Source organism: Macaca thibetana, chromosome 1 (assembly GCF_024542745.1).
Source record: "Macaca thibetana thibetana isolate TM-01 chromosome 1, ASM2454274v1, whole genome shotgun sequence".
Lineage (NCBI taxonomy): Eukaryota > Metazoa > Chordata > Mammalia > Primates > Cercopithecidae > Macaca > Macaca thibetana.
In genome coordinates this window covers 166,919,049-166,946,448 of record NC_065578.1, presented here as the reverse complement: position 1 = coordinate 166,946,448, position 27,400 = coordinate 166,919,049, and the positions used below count along the sequence as shown (strand labels likewise).

Sequence of the window (27,400 nt, the reverse complement as noted above, 5' to 3'; positions counted from 1 at the left end):
TACACTCCTAAAAGGAGATAGCTCTTTTGGCCCCCAGCAAAAATGCTTCTGTTGCTGTTGCTGCCTATGCCTCCGTAACAACACAGATGCCGATCCCCACAGTTACAGGAAAAGGCTTGTAGTTTTTCTTTACCTTCAAAAGAACTCAAACTTCTCTACCTGACTACACATAGGATATTTAAACAGTTCTGCAGTCACAAACAATCCCTCTGTAAGCAGATCTCTACTTCATCCAAGTTTCTGTGGGAAAATAGGTATGATATTACATTGATGCCATTCTCTTCCAAGGAGATTCCTTTGACACACTCATTCAGGATGAATAAACATTCAAAAAGGAACTCACACAAAAGAATAGACCATTGCCTTATACAAACTGCAAGGTTCCCAAGTGTAGTCAAATTTCTGAACATTACTTGATCAAAGGCTACTACATCATTGACAGTCTCAAGAAACAATGACCTGTCAGTATCCACAACGTTAAGATAAAGCTAACATTTTAAGGCCTTTTGGGGTTTCAGATGGAAGATATTCCTCATTAAAAAGTATTACATTTTACTTAAGTCCATTTATGCTCCTACTTACAAATTGGCTCACACTGAATGAGACCCCTTAAAACAAAAGGCTCTAGAATCTCTCCAAATTGTAGTTACAACAGGCGATCACATTGTTCGCCTCTTCTACTGCCTGCTGCATCAACCATAATGGTGCTCGTGGGCTTCTGGTAGCAAAAACTTTCCTCCTGGGTTACATGCTATAGACCATTAGAATGGCAACTGCTGGTTGCATACTGAGCTCTACTGAAATCAGATGTCCTGTGTTCAGGAGTCTGCACTCAGTGGCCCATTGTGCCTTTGGTTATGAAAGCATCACCCTGCAAGTCTGACATAGCCACCAAAGACTGTATAGGAAAGGGTCAAACTTGGATATATGCCACCTGAAAGAGGGGAAAGTTTCACCTGTCATATGCCATGGTACTTGAGCATGTCACTCCTATCCTAAATCCCTTGGCAACCTAGGGAGCCCCTTGGGATTAATCAAGTGAACGGTGCATGGATGGTGGTATTGTGTTAAATGTGATGAAGCTCACTCGAGAACTGCTGCTTTTGATCCCTTAAAATGACAGACCTAACAAAGGACAGGACCCAAAGGTTAGCAGGGAGTCATTTGAGCACTAGACACCCTGGATAATAACAGTTCCCACTTGCACATTTCTACAAACTCTTGGGTCACTGCCTGTGATTTGGCCATCTGCTCCAGCCAATGGCAGAAACAATTCCTTATCCAAGGTTGCCCTCTGCAGGGTAAAGAACTCTGGGAATCTCTTGCCTTATACATACACAAAATAACAATCAAGGTCACACCTGTCTTTACACATACACATTTAAGACCATAATACAAGGCTCATCAAAACAATTCTCACCACCTTCTATGTTCTAGACATCATTGTAAGTGACTAAGATATGAATTTCACTTTTCCAAAATACACAACGCTGTGCTTTTGAACAAGGCATTTAAGATAACTTTCATCTCCCTACTATCCACAGGCTACAAGCTTCATGGACCATTTTATTAAATGAAACAAGGCACATTTCAGTCACCCATCCAACATCAGGGGTACACTGCAACGGTGTCTGACTCCATTTTTGATACTTGACTGCTAACAGCTTTCAAGCTCTTATACAATCTTCTGCCCCATATTTAAGCAAGTTGATAAGAAAGCCTGAGCACTTCTTACTTTTTCCCTAGCAGGAAGTTTACGCTCCTTAGGCATGAGAAATCTCACCCAAAACCCAACCTCTAATCACGATAAAGGCCAAAACAAAAATGATCTGCTCCCTCAGACCTACTTAGGAGTCCATCTTGCTCTCCTCACAAAAAACAAACAAACAAACAAACAAAAATCAAACAAACAAAACTCATCAAACACTATTGGGGCATGTGTGGCATCCTCAGTTTTAACATCTAAACCATATTTTGGGTGAATTCTCCATACTGCCTCTGTGGAGTGGTAAAAATTCTCCTCAGAACTATATCCAGTTTATGCAGACCATCATCAGTTCTAGGTAAATAATAAAAATAAAGAAATAATGCTATACATGTCTCATCCCCTTAGCACCTTGTAATCTGTGAAAAAATCAAAGGTATACAATCATAAACAATTACATAATAATTAAGGGTAAAATAATAGGTACCAAAATTAATGACAGAGGTGGTACAAATAAAATTGTATAAAGATGGAATTAATGTAAGTGTGAACAGATTTGAAAGAATGATTCTATGTTAAGAAAGATGTCTGTGACTGACTTTAGTAAATATATATTGAGCACTTATGCAAAGCACATGGGATACAGTAATAAAAACATAGGCATAGTTAGAGGTAAGCTATTTCAAGTTTTATATCTCAGTATTCTCAGCTGTGGAGCAGTGAGCAGTAAGCAGAAGAGAAATGAGAAATTAAGAATATGGGAATGTATACAAAAAATAACTATCATGGAGGTCAAGGAAGATGTATTTTTCTTGGAATGAAATGAGGTGTTGGGTATTATCAACTAGCTCTTAGTACAGCTTTTTTTCCTTCTAATCTATGTGCCATAAAAAATATCTATTGTCATAAAGACACTGAAGAAGAGGAGAATTGAGAAAATGTTATTAGTTTATTTAGCAATGCTTATGGTGGGAGTTTCAAATACAGGTCATGCATCTTGCATTCATACAAGTATGCTACAGAGGTTACCGGTGACCCTGAGAAACAAATTTTCCAAATAACAATTTCCCATATTTAAGGTTTATGATCCTTCTCTAAAGTACTCATAATTTTTCAGTTGTGCTGTTCAGAAATTTATTTTAAATGCTTAATAAAATTGCCTTAATTTTCTCATGTTTCTCCATCATATGGCTCCATTTATGTCACTATGACTATTTTTTAGTTGTTTTTCTTATGAAATCAGACTACTTCTGTTTCCTTCACTGTGCAGTAGTGGAATTTTTTTTTTATCTTTTCTGAAGGTATAGAATTGCTTTTCTTTTAAAAGTTAATGAAAACTTTTAAAATAATATTATTAGCACCAAAATTATTATTGCTGTAAATTTGGTAACTATGTTTTTGGATCTCAAGACATGTCTTTACCCATCTACTATTTATTTGGTATGGGCTATAGTGACCCAAGGTCTAAATCAGACTGGCCCAAATCAAGACTGATTTCATTATAATTAACTTTTCATTTATTAGAAATCTAAGGAATGGTTTCCCTAACCAAAGGGTTCATTTTATGTCTAGATGTCTAGAAATCGCCAAATATAAAAACATATTTGATTTCTACACACAAAAAAAATTAAGTATGTATGCTTATGTTTGTATATATTATGCATATTTATATATATTTGTAAAGAGTATTGCTAGACTGCTGAATCACGTTAGACTCTATAATTGACTTACAAACAAAATCAACAAAGAGAAAAGCATTGTATAAACACACAAATTCAACATACGCATACAGGCAGTCAAATGGTTTGCATCATCAGAATCACGGTTTCATTGCTAGCTCTGTTAACTTAGCAGTGCAATTTGTACTTTTTCAGAATTACCAAAATACATAGTCTAAAGCAATGGTTTCAACATGCATGTGTATATATGTGAGTGTGTGTGTATGTGTGTGTGCATGTAAGTGTAGAACCTATACACTATAAGGTAGGCCAGTTACCGAAATATATAGACTAAAGCAATGGTTTCAACATGCGGGTGTGTGTGTGTGTGTGTGTGTGTGTGCATGTATGTGTAAAGCCTACACACTATAAGGTAGGCCAGAGGGGCTATCACTCTATCACCTTCAGTATATTATAGTCCAGAAGAAAAGACCTAACTATGAAGTTTTCAAAAGCCAGTACAGTGGTTCTAACGTGAGTACAGCACCTCCCCAACCACACACAAAACATTTTAAACACACACACAACCAGACACACACACACGCATAATTCCCTTATCTTTTGCAGCATCTAAGAACCAATGGATAAATGAGCCTGTGGAAAGAAAATTTCTATGTTACATGCAATGCTTTAATTAAAGAAAAGAATAATATAAGACCTGGTAAATACAAATATTTGTATTCTTAAGTAAATAGTCTATCTAAAATATACTTTGGATCTAAATACACCACTGCTTACAGATCATGACTTCCTTATGAAGACCTAGGGAACCTAAATCAATTTTAAAATTTTCTCTTCAGTTTTCATTTTGTAGACTAGCAGCCATTTGACAGGGAACTGTGATTAAAAGCTTAATTTACTTTCTGTGGCATTGCTAAGTAGAAGAATAATCTTTAGGCAGTTTAAGACGTTAAGTGGACAGAAAGCCATGACTATGTAGTTAAATTAAGTCAAATAAATTGGATGCATTAAATAGCCTCTTGTTAGTAAGTGTGCCAGTGAGACTCTTATTAAGTTAAAGTAAGTAAATAATGAAAGTAAGAAATGATTTCCTGGGTTTGAGAATGAATGAGATTAAGAATCAGTAGAACTAGAAAATATTAGAAAAAAATTATAAAATAAGGTAATAGAAAGATTTAAGAGTAAAGTTTTTGTTAGAGAGAAAGTGAAACAAAATTATAGATGAGCTCAGACTTATAATATGCCTGTGAGTTTGTGTTTGTGTGTTCATATGTGTGAATTAGGATGCATTGAAGGTTAGTGAACACAGCTATGCTTGACTAATATTAAAGTACTTAATCACAGGAGTATTTACTTTATATATTTTATTTATAACTTCAAGTGAATTGACATGAACGTTTTCTGAGGTGGTATCATGCACCCAAAAACAATGCACCAATGAGGAATGATGAAGTAAGATCTATGTTACTCTATGTGCTTTGCCACAGAATTATTTGCCTTTAACTATGATCAACTCACTGCACACATTTCTGCCTTTTTCTACCTTGTGAAATAAGAATATGTTTTTTACTTAATCTTCACTCTGCTACATATAGCCAAACTTCAGGCACAGCTAGTAAAAGAGAGGGCAAGATTTAAACTCAGATCAATGTGTTCCAAGCCCACTGCTAATTGGTCAGGCAAAATAACTGGGTAAGTGACTTGTCCAGGAATGGGACAGGGGGATAGAGTAGCTTAAAATCAGCAATAAAAATTTTTATTTGAAATAGTAGGCATCAGACATACGTTACAGCTTCTTCATCATGTGAATAAAGAAAAATGAACATCAATCTGGCTTCACTATGCAAGATATTGAAGAGATGAGAGTTTTGGTATATTAAATCCACCAAAATTAATTAAATCGAAGAAAAGCCATGAAGTTTTTATATCAACCGTCTGAAAAACCTTTTGTTTACTTATGCATTTTAAGTACTTACCTGGATGCATTTGGTGCCTAGTGCTACTCAAATATTTGTAATTCTGGTAGATAACAAGATGGAGAGATAAACATTAAGTATTCATAAAGATAAAGATTAAGTATTCGTGTTTCATGTTAAGGAATTAGAACAGATAGAGCTACAAACTCAACTTTGCCATCTATCAACATAGACGAATTGTTGAAACCACAGAAAGCAATTAACACCCCAAGGTGATGTGTAGAAAAGACCAAAAAAACTATAAACAGCTTTTGTAAACATGTGGTTTATTTCACTTAGTGTAATCTTGTCCAGGTTCATCCATGTTGTTCTTCTCTCAAAAAGTCAAATTCATGGAAAAAGAGTAGGAGGGTGGTTACCATTGGCCAGAGGATGGGGGAAATGGGAAGATGATGGTTAAAGATAACCTTCTATTATAAAATGCATAAGTTCTGGAGACCTAAAGTACAGCATGGTAACTACAGTTAATGTATCACGGGCTTGAAATTTGCTAAGAGAGATCTTAAGTAGTCTCACTATAATATTCTTAAGAATATTTACATACACCTTTGTTAAGTAAAACATTGTTAAGTAAAACTTTTGTTAAGTAAAACATTACATAAGTAATATTCTTAAGAGTATTTACATACACCTTTGTTAAGTAAAACAGCTTCTGAAATAAATCAGTCTAAAATCTATAACCTTTTATGTCTAATTAGAGAACGTACTATGAATAACATAAGGGTTCTCCTGTATAGTAGATGAAGGAGGCCTACTCTAAAAAATTGAAAAGCAAAAGAAAACTAGTTTTCTAATCACTTTAAAAACCACGATAATATCTTGAAATATCTTTCATTATTAACTTTAATTAGTACAAAAATATTAAAACATAAACACTCCTTAGAATTTAATCTTTACAATGGCGAATTCCAGGAAATTTACTGGGGAAATATAAGTACATTAATTTGAAAATAAAGCATTTATATGCATTTAAGTTTAATTGATTTATTTCATTTTAAAATCTGAGTATTGAATTCAATATTTTGTATTATTTTTCTTTAATAGCTCTGAATTAATGTATTACACCCATTTGAGGAAAGGGAAACAAACAGGAAATACTTACTTGTGATGGTATTGTTCGAGACTGACACACGGGAGGGAAAAAGAAACACACAAAACACAGTTTAAACAATGACTAAACAATACATACATGTAACAATCAGCAACAAAGACAAAATGTAACATATACCAACATAACAAAATCCAATTTCATGCGTATTTGTCATAGGGCTTTTGAACCAAATTAGCTAAAGAATAAGCTATTATTTTTAAATATTCAGTCTTGTTAGACCGTTTTTGTCTGAAATTGTCTTCCTAAGTTTGATAGAAAAAGTGGTGCTTGTAGAAGAATAAAATAATCAGTAGTAGTTTATAAAGCTACTATAGTCATAACAGAATACTTGATATAATTATTGACATTCAATAATCATTATTGGTGTTAATATTTGTACTATTTTTAAATTTCAGATCTTACAGTAAGATTGATTTTTTTTCCTACATATACATGTAATTAAGTTAGTTGACAGAAATATTCTGAGCTTTCAGATTGGCTATGGAATCTAAAATAATTGATTTCCTTAATCAATGTTTCATAGCTAAGTAGGGGTTATAAATAAAAATCATGCTGTCTTAGTCTTCAAGTTTAAAGAACAATAGTCTATTCATTTTTGAATAGTTGAAAGTAACATTTTCAAGTATATTATTTGATGTAATATAACTTGTAATATAACTCATGTGGTATTACTATTATAAGATTATAATGGTATTATCTATAATTGAAAATATAAGAAATGCATAATAAACATTTGATTGTGGGTTTCTTGAAACTATTTCAGGTTTCTTTATACATGACACAATGGAATAAATGTTGTTTGAGAGAATAATAGCAAAGAATGGACAGGTAGAATTTTAAAACCAATCAATCCTAAACCTTATTAAAATAATCTTAATAAGATTTTATAGTAGGTAAATTCATATCTTAATAATATATTTTAAATGCTACTTCCCATTCTAACAGTAAAGTGTTAATGATTGGCAGATGGGACAATGCTTATTCCACTATGCACATTTTTGGAAGCTACAAGATTTATTCACTATAAAAGTGGCCAAAATTCAGGGTAACACATTCCACAAATTTACTGCATACACTATAAATGATGTTGGTACATTAATATGCTTTAAAAGATGTTTTTCTGGTTTCTAGTAAAATGTTCACTGGTTATAGTATACTTCAAACAAATGAGATTTTCTGCACACTGAAAAACTGGAGGCAAACTTAGGTTTACCTTTTCTTAACCAAAGGACAAATATGCTTAATAATTCAGAATTGTTCAGATTTTGGAAAGTTAATACTATGCTATATGCTCTATGGTAGATAATACCCCCAGTGGAACCTGGGCATCCTTTTTTTTCAAAAATTAATATTTCTGCAATGAAAAGTATAAATATTCACTCTAAATGAAATAAGTAAACATTATAAATAATCTCATAAAAATTAAGGTGAGGTTTTGCCACTAAATGACTTCAGGGAGCCTTTTTGCATTTTATAATTTTGTATTATGGATTGAGAAGGAAAATACTGATCCTTTTTGTCCACTAAGAGTAGTATGTGTCCCTGTCCTTCCTGTATATGTTTTTCAAACCAGGAGTATCTGATGTTTGTTGAAATTCCCTGAACTAGAAACATAGAGATGGTGGTAGAAGTTCTCCTGGCACGGAGGACATATGATTAATCAAGAATGGGCAGTTCCATCTCTACTCTGTTTTCCACAGGCTGGTTTTCCAGCCACTGTGTGCACCCTCACTTTATTCTCTGCTTGTGTTTATGTGACTTCTCCTTTCACTAATCTACACCATGTAAGAAAAAAATGAGATAGTATTCCAGGCCTTCTATAAATGTTACTAGTTTTGATTATCAATGTTCTTTACCAACATTTGTGTTTTTAAAAATGTCAGCTAAACATTAGGCAGTGCTTCTCCCACCCCCACAGCCAAAGCAGTTATATTAGAGATACAACAAATGATAACTTTTGTTTTCTCTACTCAGAACATGGGAAGATATTAAAGACAGGCTAGAAAATGATGTGGCATGAAAACTTGCATCTGCCTTTAAAAGTTTTTTTTTTTTTTTTTTAATTTCATGAATAAACCAGAAAGCAAAGCCTGAAGTCTTTACATTATGTGTTTATCCTTATATAAGATGTTGATATTTAATAAAAGTTCTTCATAGTACAGAGTAGAATTTAGCACTTAAATGTGTATATACTAAACAAATAATTAATGAATGGGTATGACATCACTACATTATGCCTATATATCTATTAGTGTTTTTATTAGTTATACATGCATGGTTTGAACAGTCAGAAAATGTTATAGCTTGTTTACAAAAATAGCAGCTTATAGCATAATCTCTCTTAATTCCCTCTCATAAGACCCATGTACTTTTGCCTCTTAGTTGGATATATTGTTCTTTCTCTCTGTTCCTATAGAATGTGCCTGACTATTATTTCATGCCTTTTTCAGTTTCCGCTTTTATCTATTGACTTCTCATTCTGCAAGGAGAGTCATAAACAATCTTTTCCTTTAATCCACTACGTTTGCCCTCATCATCTCAAAATAGTTTAACACAATTTTTATTGGATCAAAATTCAGGACATACTATGATTAAGTATACTTTACAGATGAGATATATAGGTATGTGGTTAGTATTCATTTCTTGTACACATTCTTTATTGTTGATAATGATGTTATATTCCTAAAGTCAATAATTGCTTTATTGTATTAATTGCTTTGATATGTACTTAGATACATGCAATAATTTATCCTGAACTCTTTGACTACTGTCTAATATTAATTTAAAACATTGAGATGCATCAGGAAGTCTATAGATTTAATCTTCCTAAAGAATTCTCTCTGAAGCCTTCTGACCTGCTCTAGGTCTCCTTTTGTGCTTGGGGGTCTTTTCATCCCCATCCTGTTGATCCCCTTTACTTCATTATTGTCACTGGTTTCCATAAAATGTCTGGTTTCCTGAAGATCATTATTTCTCCCTCATTTTACTTATTCATTTTGGTGGTAGTAGTTTTCTTAGAGAGCAGACATGGGAAGGATATTTTTGGAGAATACATATAATCGACATCTGCTTTATTCAACTCTTACACAAGTTTGCTTTGACTGGATAAAAAATTCTAATTTGAAAATAATACTCTTTTAAAATCTTGAGAGAATTGTTCCATTTTCTTCTGGTTCGTGATATTGCTGTTGAGAAAACCCAAATAGGACCTTGCATGTGACCTGTCCTATGGTTTCCTGCTCATCTCTCTGAAAGATTTTAGGATCCTCTCCTTACCTTCAGTGTTTTGAAAGGTGATGATGTGATTCACTGTTTAACTCACTGTTGTGGATACATGGTAACCCTTACCAATTGGAAACTAACACATTACTGATTTTTCTAGAATTATTACAGTACTATTTCTTCAATTTGTGTGCATTTCCTCTTTCTTGAAATCTTATGATTAAATCTTAGAACTTCTAGATTAGTTCTCTAATTTTATCTTTTCTTTACTCTTTGTCCATGTTTTGAATTCTTGCTCTAGTTTATCAATAACTTCCTGAACTTCATATTATAAGCTTTTTCACTTCTGTTGGGAATTTTTAGCTGTCTTCTTAGAGTAAATGACTAATAATTTATCTGAAAGGTCTAGGTGAGATTCTTTTTATTGCTGCATTTCATGGTGATCTGGCTGGATTACTAAACTTAAAGAATCTCCCCCATCTGTATTTTTAGGCCCTTCCACTTGGATTGGTCAGTTTTTCTAGGAGAGAGTCTTCCAATCTGCTGAAGTGTAAAGTGTACAGAATATATCTTTTAACTTAGCATTCAGAATTCAGTGTGACACTCCTAGCCCTCAACTCTTTCCGGGGTCCACAGGCCACAGACCACTTCCATAGACTAAACCTTTAATATATGTTCATTTAGGAGAGAGTGACAGAAGCAAGATTTCTGAACTGTTGAGGAAAATCGAGATCTGACAGAAAACTAAGCAAAAATATAGACTCTCCGATAGTAATTACTGAATGAAGTTTCTACTTCCTGAAATCTAGTGTCTTTCTTTAAATTCAAGTAAGAGAACAGGGCCATTTTGAATACTGATGGCTATTTAAATTTCAAAACTTTGTTTTCGAATCATCTGGTATTTGAGAGACATGGTGAATTGTCAGAGTCAATTTTATTTTGTTAGATCCACTAAGCTCTTTTTCTGTGTTTTTATACAATCTGAAAAAAAAAAAAATGTTTTCTTCTTTAAATACAAAAAAATCTCAATGTCTTTATTGGGTTAAGATTTAATTGATGTTCCTTTCTACTTTTTTTGTTTAAGATTAATGTAAGAGATATGCACTTTAATGGTACTTTTTCATCTTGCAAAAGTACATCTTGCAAAGATAGATATTACTCATCATGTATGTAAAATCTCCAAATTCAGGAAGCAAATAATATATTCATTCTTTTAACAAATGACCAAGAAAAACAAATCTTTTGCAAGATGAATTTTATCCTTTCATGTATCGGACCATGATTACCATATAGGTCAACATATCGCTATTTTTTACCTTATTTACCAGGAAATTAAAAATAGAAGTCAGGCTCAACTGTAGCACTCAGGGTATACTAGTAGAGTAACATAATTTCTCTGTTCCTTTTAAAATATTTTGTTGTAAAAAGTGCTTAATGTTTCTATTGTTTATCTTTGTTAGTTGCCTCAATTCTTTCTACAATAGGTAGAATTTAATTTTAATAAAAATATGAGTGCCAGAAGATGGACTGAATTCAGTACAGAAAAACAAGAGGTATTATTTTTATTTAAAAACAGTGTCCTTTTATCATCCCAATGATATAGGTTTTTAATATAATCTAGATATTTGAGAAATTACAAGCATTTTAATGAGATGATCTTTACTTGGTATGGGCAGAGTTGACTAAATGTAGTTAAATGCTCCTTGATGACAATTCAAATACCCAGTTATCCTTTTCCTATCTTCAATGCCAATAGCACAAAAAAGTCTTTTCATAATATATGTACATTATTATAATACATAATACTGACATGGACATGGAGTTGACCAAGGCCAGAAATTTTCTGCATTGCAATTCCCAAAGCATATATGTGAGATTAAAAAAAAAAAAACATGGCAACACTCTACCGCATGAAAATCTTCTTTGTACTTGCTGTGGTCAAATAAGAAATTATGTGTATAGACTGAATATTTCTTCTCCATCACCATACAATGCATATGTGAAAACCTAATCCTCAGTATTGATGATATTTGAAGGTGGGGCTTTGGGAAGGTGATTCGATCATGAGAGAGCCTTATAAAAGAAGACTCAGCGAGATCCCCTTCCCTTTCCACCAGGTGAGAATTCAGTGAGAAGATGGCCATCTGAGAACCAGGAAGCAGGTCCTCATCAGACATGTAATCAAGTGGTCCCCTGATCTTGGACTTCCCAGCCTTCAAAACTGTGAGAGTTAAATTTCTATTGTTTACAAGCCACCCAGTCCATGGTTCTTTGTTATAGCAGCCTGAATAGATCATGATCATGCTTAATTGCTTGGGTATGAAAGCACTTGATCTTCTCTTAATCTTTAATTAAATAATATTGTTTTGAATCCAGTATTCTTAATAATTTAGGCCTATCTAGACAAACATCTTACATATTTAACTGTCTGGTTTGTTTTTCCAGTCAATCATTCCTAATTTTGTCTTGATTCATCTCATTCTTTGCAATGTGAACCACAACCACCACAGGAAAAGAAAAACTCAGATTCAGCAGGAGAGATGGCAGCAAAAATTCATTTAAAAAAAATTATTATTATTAATATTGGGGATGAAGTCTCGCTCTGCCACCCAGGCTGGAGTGCAGTGGCACGATCTTGGCTCATGGCAACCTCTGCCTCCCAGGTTCAAGCAATTCTTCTGCCTCAGTCTCTTGAGTAGCTGGGACTACAGGTGCACACCACCACATCCGGCTTATTTTTGTATGTTTTTTAGTAGAAATGCAGTTTCATCAGATTGTCCAGGCTGATCTTGAACTCCTGACTTCGTGATCCACCTGCTTAGGCCTCCAAAAGTGCTGGGATTACAGGCGTGAGCCACTGTGCCTGGCCACAGAGCTCCATTTAACACTCCTGAAGGAAGCTACAGTAAAACCACCAAGAAGCGCCTGAGAAAAACTAACCTATTTTCTGCTGGTAACTTATGTAAGTGTCAAACTATAAATTTTAACAGCAACAACGAGAATCTACCCCCATTATCCTTATGCCTTCTATAAAGTTCTTTTCTATACAGGGATTTGTTAATTTTGTCACGAGGTGGTTTAATGATCATATAAATTACTGAAATGCATGTGTCTGATCTGAGCCACATAGTTGAGGTAATTTTGTATCAGACCAAAAAAGAAATGGCTAACCAAAATTTCTTTTTAATTTGTAATAACTTTGGAGTGTCTGAAGAAAAAAAATTGTTGAGAATACAAACCATAATTTACGTTAAATAATTTTATAGATATTGATAGAATGATGCATTCATCCAAAATCTTTATTTCAGAAAATAAAGGTGATATTATACTAAGGCTATAAAAACTACTTTGAACAACATGAACCACATGAAGTGACCAAATCAAAATGCAAATATGTTTTCAGCTTCATAAACTTATCAGAGATTCTCCTTCCATACTAGCAGGATCAAGTTTGCTGTTAAATTTACTGAGGTTTACTTTGGGAAGATCTGACACTACTCTTAGAGTTTTCTTTCGGCTTTAGAGTGGTCATCCATCTACAGATTGAGAAATGAGAATTTTAACACTTACTAAATTATCTTTGTTTTGCTTCCTTCAAAATGATAATATATGTAGTAGGGGCATATATTAGAAATCCAGGTTGCTTGCCCTGAGCACTTTTCTTATTTGTCAGAACCTCAAGGTTATTTATAGTTAATTTGCTTCCTGATAATCTTCCAGAAACAGCTAATCCTAGATCTACAAAAGTCATCTAAAGCCTAACATCCATAGACTTAGAACAGCTGCTTAGCCAACAATATTTTTTGGAATACTGACATAGTTTAGTAAAACACATAGTTGAAAAAAATTTGCTTCTGAAATTTAACACTACGTATTCAGGTAGCATTCTTTTTCACTTTCATTGCATTTTTTAGATATCAGTTTATAAGCTTATGAATGATTGCACTCATCAGATTAAACATCAAAACAAGAATATATTGTTATGTCCAAACCTCAGATGTAGTAAGTTTCTGAGACTCAGTCCTGTAGATTCCAATGGGAACATCTCCAGTAGAAGAACACAACTTCTGATAAAGTCTGGCGTAAGTTCTGATCCATAAGTCATCCGCAGTGATTTTCATCTATAATACACACAAATTATTTACATATTAAATGTGTCAGAAATAGAAACCTAGTGGTACCTTTTCACTTCTTTATTTATTTATTTTTATAGGGGGCAAGGTCGCACTCTGTCACCCAGGCTATAATGCAACGGTGCAACCACAGCTCACTGCAGCTGCAACTGACATCCCTGGCTCAAGCATTTTTCACTTCTTAAAGGCAGAAATTATTAGTATTTGGAAATCTCCAAGTAATATTTCATGCTTATCCATGTATTAAATTTATTTATTATGCATCACCAAACTTAAGAAATCCAAGTACTCAATTTAGGGCAGTATGACATTATATTAGTTCGATATCAGTAGGCAATAGAGCACTGGTAATTGGGAAATATAAAGCATATGGAAACTATTCTGCATGCTGCAATAACTGGAGGCTGCCACTGGTATTTAATGTACAGGGTCTGCTGATGTTACCAAATATAAAGTGCAAAAGACACTCTAGTACCATAATGACTTGTTCCACCCAATGTTCTAATAATGCCCATATTGAGAAAGATGAATAGTAGAATAAACACAGTGATAGAAGACAGGAAACAAAAATTGTAGTCCCCCTTTTCTTCTTGTAAATCTGAACTGTTACCAAATCATTTCATTCAGTATACTTGGACAAAGTATACTTATCTATAAAACAAAGGAGTTAAACAGCATGATCACCATTTTCCTGGATAGTATAGTATCCTATGGCAGTCTCTAATTGCCAGTTAATAAAAAAAAATTCATTCAACGTTTTTGTTTTTTTTGTTTTTTTGTTTTTTTTTGAGACAGAGTCTTGCTCTGTTGCCCAGGCTAGAATGCAGTGAAGCGATCTCAGCTCACTGCAAGCTCTGCCCCCCACCCCACCCCGGGTTCACGTCATTCTCAGCCTCCCAAGTAGCTGGGACTACAGGTGCCCACCACCACGCCCAGCTAAGTTTTTGTATTTTTAGTAGAGATGGGGTTTCACCGTGTTAGTCAAGATGGTCTCGATCTCCTGACCTTGTGATCCGCCTGCCTCAGCCTCCCAAAGTGCTGGGATTACAGGCGTGAGCCACCTCAATCAGCCAAATTCATTCAACATTTTACACAAAATGGCTATTTATTATGACTATTAAGTAAAAATAATATGTTTTCCCTGAAATTTTTAAAGGAATTTAAAAAATTGAAATACAACTCTGGATTCATTCACAATACAAAAAATAACATATGACATGGAAGAATTAGCAAAGTACATGGTAGACAGATTTGAGAACCTTCTATCACAACAATCTTCTATTATAGAGATTCTTAACTTACAGAACAAAGAAACCCAGATCCTGGTGTAGTATCCAGTCCCAACAGAAGTCTCGTGATAGAAATCATATAATCCTTCACAAATGACTGCAATATAAACAAATGAACAATATATAAATGTATATTTATATATAATGTGTATGAGATGTGTAGAACAGCTAGAATTGTGAACATCTTCTAAAACATTATTTCTCATATCACATTATTAACCTTCCATACAAAAGTAAATTTAATCTATCTTGTTAGTATCTTAGATAGACATGTATAGTTAAGCTGTTCATAAGGAAACATAGGAAATAATTTTAATCTAGAAATATCTAACTATGCATATATTGAATGTGTGTTATTAGGCACGATAAAAACATTTTTAGAATTTTTAAAGCAAAAACCCCAAATGAAATGGTGACTATCATAAAAATTGAAACAATTAAAATAAATTTTCAATGAAAAATTTCAGTCTTTTTTTTAGAATTAAGCTCTAAGCTAGTGAAATAAATTTCTAAACTACATTTATTATTCATTATTGCATATTCTCTTTCCACATTCATGATAGGGTTTTTATTTATTTATTTATTTATTTATTTATTTATTTGAGACAGAGTCTTGTTGTGTCATCCAGGCTGGAGTGCAGTGGCATGATCTTGGCTCACTGCAGCCTCCACTTCCCAGGTTCAAGTGATTCTCCTGTCTCAGTCTCCCAAGTAACTGAGACGACAGGCATGCGCCATGGAGCCTGGCTGATTTTTGTATTTTTAGTAGAGACAAGATTTCCCATATTGGCCAGGCTGGTCTAGAAATCCTGACCTCAAGTGATAGCCTGCCTTGGCCACCCCAAAATGCTGAGATTACTGGCATGAGCCAACACACCAGGACTAAAATTGAGTCTTTAAAAAATAAAGGCAGTAGCTCACGCCTATAATCTCAGCACTTTGGGAGGCCGAGGCAGGCGGATCACAAGGTCAGGAGATTGAGACCATCCTGGCTAACATGGTGAAAACCCATCTCCACTAAAAATATAAAAAATTAGCTGGGCGTGGTGGTGGGCGCCTGTAGTCCCAGCTACTCGGGAGGCTGAGGCAGGAGAATGGCATGAACTGGGCAGGCAGAGCTTGCAGTGAGCCACGATCGTGCCATTGCACTCCAGCCTGGGTGACAGAGCGAGACTCCGTCTCAAAAAAAAAAATAAAAAAATAAAAAAATAAACAAAATGAAATAAATAAATAGAATCATCACATTTCCCTGGGGTGACAGTGCATCTCTTATATTATTGGAAAGTTTGAAAGCTAGAATAGTCTTTATAGACACGGACCATTTTGTTAGTAAGCAATTAAAGAAAATGTGACTGAAAATAATTTCCAATCGTTCAAGAACCATTGACAATAGATCAAAAGTCCCACTGAAGAAAAATTATGCTCTGGATTTTACTAATTCAGAAGTCCTTTACTTAAGTGTTTTTCAAAAAAGTCACAAAATAGTTATGAATTATGCCAGCAATTTTTTAAAAAATAAAAGAGTATATTCAGTAAGATAGAAAATAGTACAGCAAATTACAAGCAGAAAGGGTAAATGTTCAGTTATACTTACATACATACATACACACACACAAATGCCGGTATGTATTGAAATGCAAAATATGTTTACTGTATTAAAATTTAAGACTTTAGGCTGAGCACCGTGGCTCACGCCTGTAATCTCAGCACTTTGGGAGGCCAAGGTTGGCAGATGACCTGAGGTCAGAGGTTCAAGACCAGCCTGACCAACATGGTGAAACTTGTCTCTATTAAAAATACAAAAATTAGTCAGATGTGATGGTGCATGCCTGTAATCTCAGCTATTTGGGAGCCTGAGGCAAGAGAATTGCTTGAACATGGGAGGTGGAGGTTGCAGTGAGCTGAGATCACACCACTGCCCTCCAGACTGGACGACAGAGTGAGACTCTGTCAAAAAAAAAAAAAAAAAAAAAAAATATATATATATATATATATAGTTCTAGTTCACTCTTTCTTTAGAAGTTTCAGAAAGTCATGCAATTTCCTGTATCTCTATTTATAACATAAACGTGAGGCAAAAATAAAGAGAAAGAAAAAACTACTGCTTTCTATTTCTATAGAACAGTTTTTAGAACAGTTTTTCTTCTATTTAACTTATACATTAGATTTTGTTACAAGATTTTATTTAAACAGAGGATACTGTGGCTAAAAAAATCTTAAAACTACTGGTGCATATTTGCTCCCAAGCATTTGGATCCTATTGATATAAAATCTTTAGTTTCAACACTGCTCTTCAAATAAACCATCCCCTGCAATTTAATCTCTTTGAGAGATCAGAAGTATGTGTGTGTGGTAACAGCGTTTGGAGTGGGAGGCCTGCCTCCTGTAGTACCCAGATAATATGTCTGGAAACTTTAGGGATAATAGGGGTGTATTTATTCTACTTTGCTGTGTTTGCTCCGGCACTCAACTGACATGAAGAGATGGTTCCTGACATTGCTAGAGGCATACTCATAGGCAAAATTAGCCCAAAGGTCTGCAGAAAAGCTTTAACTCTCTTTGGATTAGTTTGTTCAGTCAAGCAATTATAGAAGACAGTACATAAATAAGCAAAAAGAATAGGTACAATAAAATGCTGAAATGCTTAATTTGAGATTAATGTTATCAAATAATTTAAAACTCTACGAATATATCTTTCTTCTTAATGGAAATATTTAGAGATTGATTACTTGAATCAGAGAAAATGAAATAGTACTGCTGTTCAGTTTCTGGCAGAGACGAAAAAGATGGTATTAGTATGAACAAACATCTCTGCAAACCTCTTAGCTATGATAAAACAAAAAAGTTAACTTGGCATTCAGGAACAAACTCAATCGTTGTTAGTTGTTGCGGTCTTTTCATATTTTTCTAAAATAGACAAGAATCAGTGGATTCTTAAAATGTCCTTAGTTTATCACTTTATTGACATCAATTTGGTATTTTATATCAAACCTGAAAAAAATGTATACCATAAGGACTGCTGTTTTTCTTAAGTCAGTAATTATCTTTTAACTTTTTTAAATCCAGTAATATGCTTGGAGTAACATGCAAAATGTACTAAAATATATTAAATATATTAAAATTGTAGAACACTGACACAAAAGAATGCCTAAAATAATTTCCATAGGTCACTGTTAAAAATAATATTTTTTCTTACAAAATGTTTCATAGGAGCATTTATGTCAATTATGTACATGAAATAAAATACTGAATTACTTCTGGAGCCAATTTTAAGTTAATAGCTGCATGTGAAACACTAGAAGTACTACTCATTTAAATAAAATCTAAATAAAACAGAAAACAACCACCATTTTAGAGAGAAAAAAAAGAAATATTGTATACCTGATATAGCAGAGTGTCCAACATACTGATGCTAAATACCCTCCCAGCAGCAAAAGGCAGTCGAAACATAAAGGCCAAGTTAGAGCCTCTCTCCCGTTCTTTCTGTTCAGAAATTTGAGATAGAAAAATTTGTGAGCATTCCATATTTCATTCATTTCTGCCTCAGTAAATTGTGTTGACATATGTAAAAAAAATCTTACCATACGGTTCTTGGCTATAAATGTGTCATTACTTCACTGATAATTATATTTTTCAAATTGCCCTTTTGTTTTCACAACCACATTTTCTCAGTTAAAACACCCAATAGTGAAGAAGGGTTAATATTTTTTTGTGCATTAAGCATGTATTTACTCTTCACACAAGAAGAGACATCATAATGGAAACAAATAAAAATCATTGAATCAAATGTTAAAAAAAAAAAAAAAAAAAACCCTAAGGTCACACAATGTACCATAACACTGCAAAGAAGACCTGCTTTTAAATATTCTCATGGGTGAGAACAGAAAAATAGGGAGACAGGCACCTGTTATGGTCTGAATGTTTGTGTCCCCTCAAAATTCATACATTGAAATTCTAATCCCCAAGATAATAGTATTATGAAGTGAAGCCTTTGGGAGGTGATTAGGTCATGGAGGTGGAACCCTCATGAATGCAATTAATGTCCTTTTAAAAAAGAGAAACCCTTTGCCCCTTCTACCATGTGTCATCTATGAACTAGGAAATGGGCCCTCACCAGACACCAAATCTCCCAGCACCTTGAATGTGGAATCCCCAGCCTCCAGACTGTGAGAAATAAACATCTGGAGTCTATAAGCCACCCAGTCTACAGTACTCTGTTCTAGGAGCCCTAACAGACTAAAACAGGCTTTATACATCCAGTAGTCTCTAGCTGTTCATCATCTTAGTTTCATTTCTCCACCTAACTGATAAATTGCATTTGCTGTATCAGTTTGCAACCAATCTTCTGTATATCATACACACACACACACACACACACACATCTAAATTGTTTATGTATTTTTGAATGTTTATGAGTTGGGGGGTGTTGTGATGTATGATGGTTTCTTTTAAAAAATTCTGTTGCAGTTTTTTTCCCTTTAATAAATGAAGGTATGAGAGCAAAAGTCAAATGTGTTTAAGTTTTGAAGAGTTTCTTGAGAATGTAAGTTAAGCTTCTATTTAACAAATGGCAACCTCAAAAACTCTAGTTTCTTTTGTTGACAAATTCTCTTTACTAGGAATACCTATACAGCTGAGAAAATAAGAAATCAACCTTCACTTCTTGAGGCAACAGAAGCAAGCTCCTGTTTCTAATGTAACAAATTTGCTAGTTCTCATGGAAGGGAAGCCTTCCATCTCACGTGCATCTATAGTGTCTATCTAGTTGAGATGACTATCACTATAAGAACATCTTCACTTGAGATATAGGGAGAAGGTAAGGCAAAGGATAGGAAAGTGGTTCCACATTTTTGTCTATGTTTATGAAATCATAATATATTCTCTAATTTACAAACCTAGGTGTTATGAGTGCTTAACTTGAACAGCTCATGTGAGTGGCTTGGAGATGACTGGAATTAGCTGTTCTTATTGTGAGATAGGTAGGTTTTCCTGTGAATTTGAGGGCAAATCTAGTTCTCGAGGTGTAAGAAGTATCCTGGAGAAGACCAAGCCATGATATGTTAAACCGAAGTTAAAGGGAGTAGCCAGAATAAAGTGATGGAACCCCTGATAATTTGATGCTATGTTTACTCTTCAAAACAAGCAAGCAAACAAACAAACATTCCTTGGTTCAATTACATTACCATTTGACACACTATATTTTCAAATACAGAACTGTTTTGTAACCTATAGTGCTTATCCTGTGGGAAATGAACTCTTCCCATCTCCACACATCTGAATCCTATTGATATCACTTTAAACAGCAACGCTAATTAAAATTAGTTCCATTCACTATTAAAGGCCCCAAACACCAATGTATTCATTTGTGCATTAAAGTAGTCACTTAATAAATATGTGTTGAGAACGTACTTTGTGTAGGGCATCAATCATCCTCAGTGCTGAGAATACAGAGCTCCTATATAGAACTAAAAGAATCTTACCAGTTAATGGAAGTATTATATGTTGAATATGGACCAGGAGCTAGTTAAACAAACGGGGATATTTTCCTTGTCTGCAAGAACTTACACTGCTGTGAATGGTACCAATAGCAAAATAGGCAAAAATACTTGGGTGAATATATGTAATAATTAGGCAGTAGTACATACTTAGGAAGGGTACCTAGCTTATTCTTTTGGTAGAAAAGCCAGAGAGCTGAATTAGAAGGATGTCTAAGTTGAGACCTGAAACTGAGTAGAAATTAGCCAGTAAATTTGGGAAGAGTGAGTGATAAGTAGAAAGCTATAAGCAGAATGCCTAGCATGTTCCACTGGAAGTAAAAAAAAAAAAAAAAGCTTGAGAGACTTCAGGAACTACAAACAATCCAATATGAATATACCATAGAGTTTAAGTGTATGGGTTGAATGGAGAGGTCAGAAATGAGACTGGAGCAATAACTTTGGACTAGGTCTTAAAGTACCAGGATATGTTTTAGAATAGTGGGGATGTAATTGAGAATTACACTGAAAAATAATGATATAAATTGAGACTGTCTAAGAAATAACAAAACATATGGTTACCCTACTTTGAAACCATGTTAAGTATTTTGAATTTCATCTTTAGGGCAAAGGGGAAAAACTAAAGTGTTTTTAAGAAGAGGAGTGACCTGATCATGTTTTTAGGATGCTCACTTTGATGACAATATGGAAAATGGCTTGTGAATGAGGAGGTGGCATGGGAAAACTGAGCAAGATAAACTATAGTGTTAATGCAGCAATGCTAGTGAAAGATGAATGTACATTCTACTGTGATATTTGCAGAAACAGGTCTTATTCAGAATGCATTTAGACTTTAAATTTTAAGAGGATATGATGATTGAATTTGGAACTAAAGTAGAGAGAAAATGAGGATAATACACAGGTCTCTAGATAATGAGGCAGATATTGGCAACTTCTGTAAAATAGAAAGTGTGGAGGAAGATCAGATCACAAGTTGATTTGGACTTGGGTTTTGACGCCGGTGGACAGGTCTACCTGCCAAAAATACGGATCATACAGGCAATGTAACATACAATCGTTTGGAGCTTGGATTCTGAAAATACATACAATAGTTTCAGTCAAGTGTTTCCGCCTACTAGTTGTATGATCTTTTGCAAGTTACTTAAGCTTTCTGTTGCTCAGTTTTATAATGGTGCATTGGGATTCATACTCACATCTACATCCCACTGTGATTACAAAAAATAAACATAATAAAACCTCTAAAAGTACTGTATATAGTAAGCAATTTAAAAGCTATTTTTTATTATCAGTTGTTTGAATATGCTAAATTATATATTACCTCAAGAACTTTGTATTTTTTTATTATTCCTATAATCTACTTCCCTGGTTTTTACTGGACTAGGCTGGTGTTATCATTATAGCTCAAATATGACTTCCCCAAAGAGGCATTTCCTTATCACCTTATTTAAAACATGTCTTCCTGCAGTTACTCTTGAATATAACCTGTTATTACTTTCATAGCTTTTTTGAAACCTATTACATCTTGTTTATGTTTTTAATTTATTAATAATCTATCTCAGCTAGATTCTATGTATCAAGAGGGCAGGCACCTTGAGTTTGCTTTCTGTTACTTATACAATGCCTAAAACAATGCCTGGCACACAGTTAGTGACATTTGGTTGGAAAAATAAATAATTTTTTTCTACTTATGTTAGCAGCCTACATCAAGAGACAATTTATTGTATAATTTTATGCTTAGAACATTCATATACCGGAAGCAAGAAACAAACATTTGAGGTTCACTCAATACCTCTCTCTTCTCACTTTGGTTCTTTAACGGAGGTTTGAGAATATAAAGAATTGTAACATTCGCAATATGCAAAGCTTTTTTACTTTACTGTGTTTAGTTATTGCATTTTACAATAAATGTTTCTGCTATTGTGGCTAGTACAAACATACACTATGATTCCTTTTTGTTAAACTTATCATATTTCTTTCCTAGTAGAATTCTGAATTCAATTGAAGTTTTACTGATGATATTTTTTCCTAACAAATATTTATATAAATATCTAAAAGAATTCCAGTGACATTTAAATCAATAAATATATCAGACATTTTTAAATGTTTGGTCTTACCTACTTTTCCATTTGTTTTATTATCATGAACATGTGCCTTTCTTGGAAGAAGGCATCTGTTTCTGGCAGAAATTTTGTTTCCTTTAATCTGTGTCCATCAATACCATATGGAATGAGATGATAAAATTATTGGATTTAACATAACAGTGTGGTAGGTTAAAAATTCAAGAATTTTATTGGCACAAATTACTGGTTTCCATCTCCTACTTTCTCAATTATAATTCTTTTACATTCCTTCATTCTTTCCTCTGGACCCAATCATAATGTAATTCCTAAATCTAGTGGTTTTTGTCAGCGTTCATCCTACTTGAACTTTCTTACAGTGTTTGACAAACTACGTTCTAATTCTGGAGCTCTGTCTTTTCACATCACTCTACCTCAGCTTCCAGAATACTCTTGGACCTCTCGCTCATTTCCTCTGATTTGTCTCCTTTCTAGACTCTCCTTTATGAACCTTAGGATAAAGTCCTTGGTTAAACTCACCTTCCTTGTGGCTCTTTTTACCTTCCGTGTGGCTCTCTAATCCTTATATTTCTTAAGGCTTTACAATTATACATTTATGTGTACAACTTTTGAATATATCTATGCATGCATATATATATGTGTGTGTGTATGTATATATATATATTTCATCCTGTTCCTGAGCTTCATTTGTATCTCACAACTTTTTTTTTTTTACTTATGTACTATAATTTTAATATACTTAAATAAATATATCATCTATCTCACTAAGGTCAGTTATTTCCCAGAATTCTCTCTTTAGTTTTAATCAGTATATTCACCCCGACAGTCCTAGACCAGGCCTTTATTATCTCATGCCTGATTTATTGAAATAACTTACTCTTTCCCTTTTCCTCATAATGTCTCTTTTCAGATAAACATAAAAATTTCACATCAATTTCATAAAAGTATAGGTCTGACGATGTCACCTCCCCCATGTCCTCATTTAAAAACTTGCCATGGGTTCTCACTCATAGGTGGGAACTGAACAATGAGACCACTTGGACTCGGGAAGGGGAACATCACACACCGGGGCCTATTATGGGGAGGGGGGAGGGGGGAGGGGGGAGGGATTGCATTGTAAGTTATATCTGATGTAAATGACGAGTTGATGGGTGCTGACGAGTTGATGGGTGCAGCACACCAACATGGCACAAGTATACATATGTAACAAACCTGCACGTTATGCACATGTACCCTAGAACTGAAAGTATAATTAAAAAAACAAAAACAAAACAAAAAAACACTTGCCATGACTCCCATTCACTGCATCAAAAACTACTCCAAAGACTTAGCATTCAGGGCATTCTAAGGTTTAGCTCCCAAACTGCTTTCCAGGATAACTTTTCAGTATTTCCCAGCACAGACTATTAGTCAGATGATTGACTATTTAGTTAAATACTGAAAATATCTTCCTCATATTTGGGTTCCAACTCACCGTGGGTAACAATCTCATATAAGAGATATCAAAACAATCTCTGTAGGTCAAAACTCTGTTTCAAAACCATCTCTACAGGTCCTCCTCATCCTTCAAAATACGTATCATTCTACCCACCCTATGAAATCCTTTCAGACAAACACAGTGATGCTGCCCTTCTGCTTGTAAGAATCACTTTGCATGTACGATTTCCTGTCCTTTTGTTATTAACTTTCATTACAGAGAAAAAAAAGAAGATTTTTATGACACTATTTTCAAAACCTATTGACTTTAAAGTTATGTAAAAAAAAGTAAGATTCCAAGCATCTGATTCCATCCTGATAAGAATACATTACACAATTACTTTCTCTTTTACTTCTGGACAAGGAAGAATTTGGATTAATTTTACTAATTGCACTTTATCATGCTGACTTTACATATGAAAAATAAGAATTAGGGATGATTAATACTTAGTCTTTCCTATCCAGTTAGATTTTTGTTACACTATCATTAACCTACCTCTCTGTGTCTCAAAAAAACAACATATGGCTAGAAGTTACGATCTGGCAGCAATTAGTCCAAATCTCAACTACAGAGAAGTTTCATTTGGACTGGCTAAATTTATTGAAGTTTAGTAAGTTCCAACATTTAACATTTAATATAAAAATCTGCATTTCTGACTTATTTTAAATTAGGAGAATCAGATATCATAGGTCATGGCAGTAACTGGCCAGAATTTTTCACTTTACTAGTTTCCATTCATTACTTCCATTAAAAGGCTCTTATTTTACACTTTGGAAGATAAAATATTTAGAAATGAGTCTAGAGATCTACTAACTCAAACCCTGCTTAAAAGTACTTGGGTGAATAGTAATTATATCAGAAAATAACATAGTAAGTAATCTAAATATACACTTTAAATGTGTCTTAAAAAATAGAACATTTCTAATTGACTACAAAATATTCTATGGCTTAGGAGACAATTCTCAGTAATACAACCAAGAAATATTTCTCAATTTACTTTTATGAATCAGGCACTGAACTAGGTTCTTAGCATACAAAAATAATTAACAAAACTTTCCAATTTTACAGGGATATATGATTTTATTGAGGACACACTTAAAAATCAAATATTGCAAGGTCAAGTATAAAAAGCACTTGACAAAATTCAACATCCTTTTATGATGGAAAACTCTCAATAAATAAGGCATAGAAGAAATGTACCTCAACATAATATAGGCCATGTATAAAAAGTTCACATCTAACATTACACTCAGTGGTAGAAAATGAAAAGCTTTTCTTCTAAGATCAGGGGCAAGCCAACGTTGCCCATTCAAACAACTTTTGCTCAACACAGTATTAGAAGTTCTGGCCAGAGCAATTAGACAAGAAAAAGAAGTAAAAGGCATCTAAACAGAAAAGGAAGAAGTAAAATTGTCTCTGCCAATGCCATGAACTTATAATATATGAAAACTTTAACTACTCCACCAAAAAGCTATCAGAAGTGATAAGCAAATTCAGCAAATGTGCAGGGTACAAAATCAACACATAAAAGTCAACAGTGTTTCTTTACCCTAAAAACAAATGACCTGAAAAAATAATTAATGAATCAGTCCCATTCACAATAGCATAAAAAAAATGTACTTAGGAATAAATGTAATCAAGGAGGTAAAAGATCTTTATACTGTAAATTATTAAACAGTAATATAAGAAATTGTAGAAGACACAAATCTAAAGTGATATTGTGGTCATAAACTGGAAGAAACAATATTGTTAAAATATCCATACTACTCAAAGTGATCTTCAGATTTACTGCAATCCTGATTGAAATATCAATGTCATTTTTCACAGAATTTAGATAAAACAGTCCTAAAATTTGAATTGAATCACAAAAGACCTCAAACAGCCAAAGCAATCTTGAGAGAAAAAACAAAACAAAACAAAAAACAAAGCTGGAGACATCACAGTATCTGACTTCAAAATCTATTACAAAGCTATAGTAATCCAACTAGAATGGCACTGGCATAAAAGCAGACAGGAAGATTGACCAATAGAACAGGATAAAGAGCCCAGAAATAAACCCATGAATTAATGGTCAATTGATTTTTTTTAACAAAGATGCCAAGGCAACACCATGGAGAAAAGATCATCTCTTCACTAAACTGTGCTGGGAAAACTGGATATCTGCAAGCAAAGGCATGAAATTGGACCCTTATCTCATGCTATATACAAAAATCAACTCAAAGACTTAAATGTAAGGCCAGAAATTGTCAAACTATTAGAAGAAAACATAGAGGAAGTATTCCACAACATTGCTCTGGGCAATAATTTATTGTCTAGGAACCCAAAAGCACGCAGGCAGCAAGAACATATACAAACATTTGGGATTGTATCAAACTAAAAGGCTTCTGCACATTCAAAATAAAAATAATAATAATAATAATAATAATGGAATGAACAGACATCCTATAGAGTAGGAGAAAATTAGGAGAAAATATCTGCAAATAATACATTTGATAAGGGGCTAATATCCAAAATATATAAGGTCTCAAACAACTCAACAGCAATAAAGCAAATAACCGAGTCACAAAAAAGACAAAGGACCTACAGAGACACTTCTCAAAAGGACGTAAACAACCGGCCAACACGTATAGGAAAAGCTGATCAACATCACTGATCATCAGGGAAATGCAAATTAAAACTACAATAAGATATCACCTCATACCTGTTAGAATGGCTACTATCAAAAAGACAAAATGTAAGTGTTAGCCAGTGGAGTGGAGCAAAGAGAACCTTTTGCACCGTTGGTGGGAATGTAAATTAAGGCAGCCATTATGTTTTGCTTTTTGTTTTTTGAGACTGAATCTCGCTCTGTCGCCAGGCTAGAGTGCAGTGGCGCGATCTCAGCTTATTGCAACCGCCGACTCCCTGGTTCAAGCGATTCTCCTGTCTCAGCCTCCGGAGTAGCTGGGATTACAGACACACGCTGCCACACCCAGATAATTTTTGTATTTTCAGTAGAGGCAGGGTTTCATCATGTTGGCCAGGATGTCTTGATCTCCTGACCTCGTGATCCGCCCGCCTCGGCTTCTCAAAAGTGCTGGGATGACAGGCGTGAGTTACTGTGCCCGGCCAACAGCCATTATGAAAAACAATATGGAGTTTCCTCAGAAAACTAAAAATAGACATGCAATACAGTAATCTCACTTCTGGGTATATATTCAAATAAACTGAAAAAGTATGTTGAAGAGATGTCTGC

The 27,400-nt window shown here is 34.1% G+C and overlaps 1 protein-coding gene across 4 annotated transcripts in view; it reads right to left on the bottom strand.

Moving 5' to 3' along the window:
• Nucleotides 1-27,400, bottom strand: part of KCNT2 (potassium sodium-activated channel subfamily T member 2) — a 399,106-nt gene that overhangs the window by 60,362 nt on the left and 311,344 nt on the right. For all 4 annotated transcript variants that reach the window (XM_050782689.1, XM_050782710.1, XM_050782700.1 and 1 more), the window contains 3 exons: nucleotides 18,497-18,598; nucleotides 15,129-15,212; nucleotides 13,686-13,814 (listed from right to left, as the gene is read on the bottom strand). In XM_050782689.1, the coding sequence (XP_050638646.1) occupies nucleotides 13,686-13,814; nucleotides 15,129-15,212; nucleotides 18,497-18,598 (315 nt within the window). The remainder of the gene's footprint in view (nucleotides 1-13,685; nucleotides 13,815-15,128; nucleotides 15,213-18,496; nucleotides 18,599-27,400) is intronic.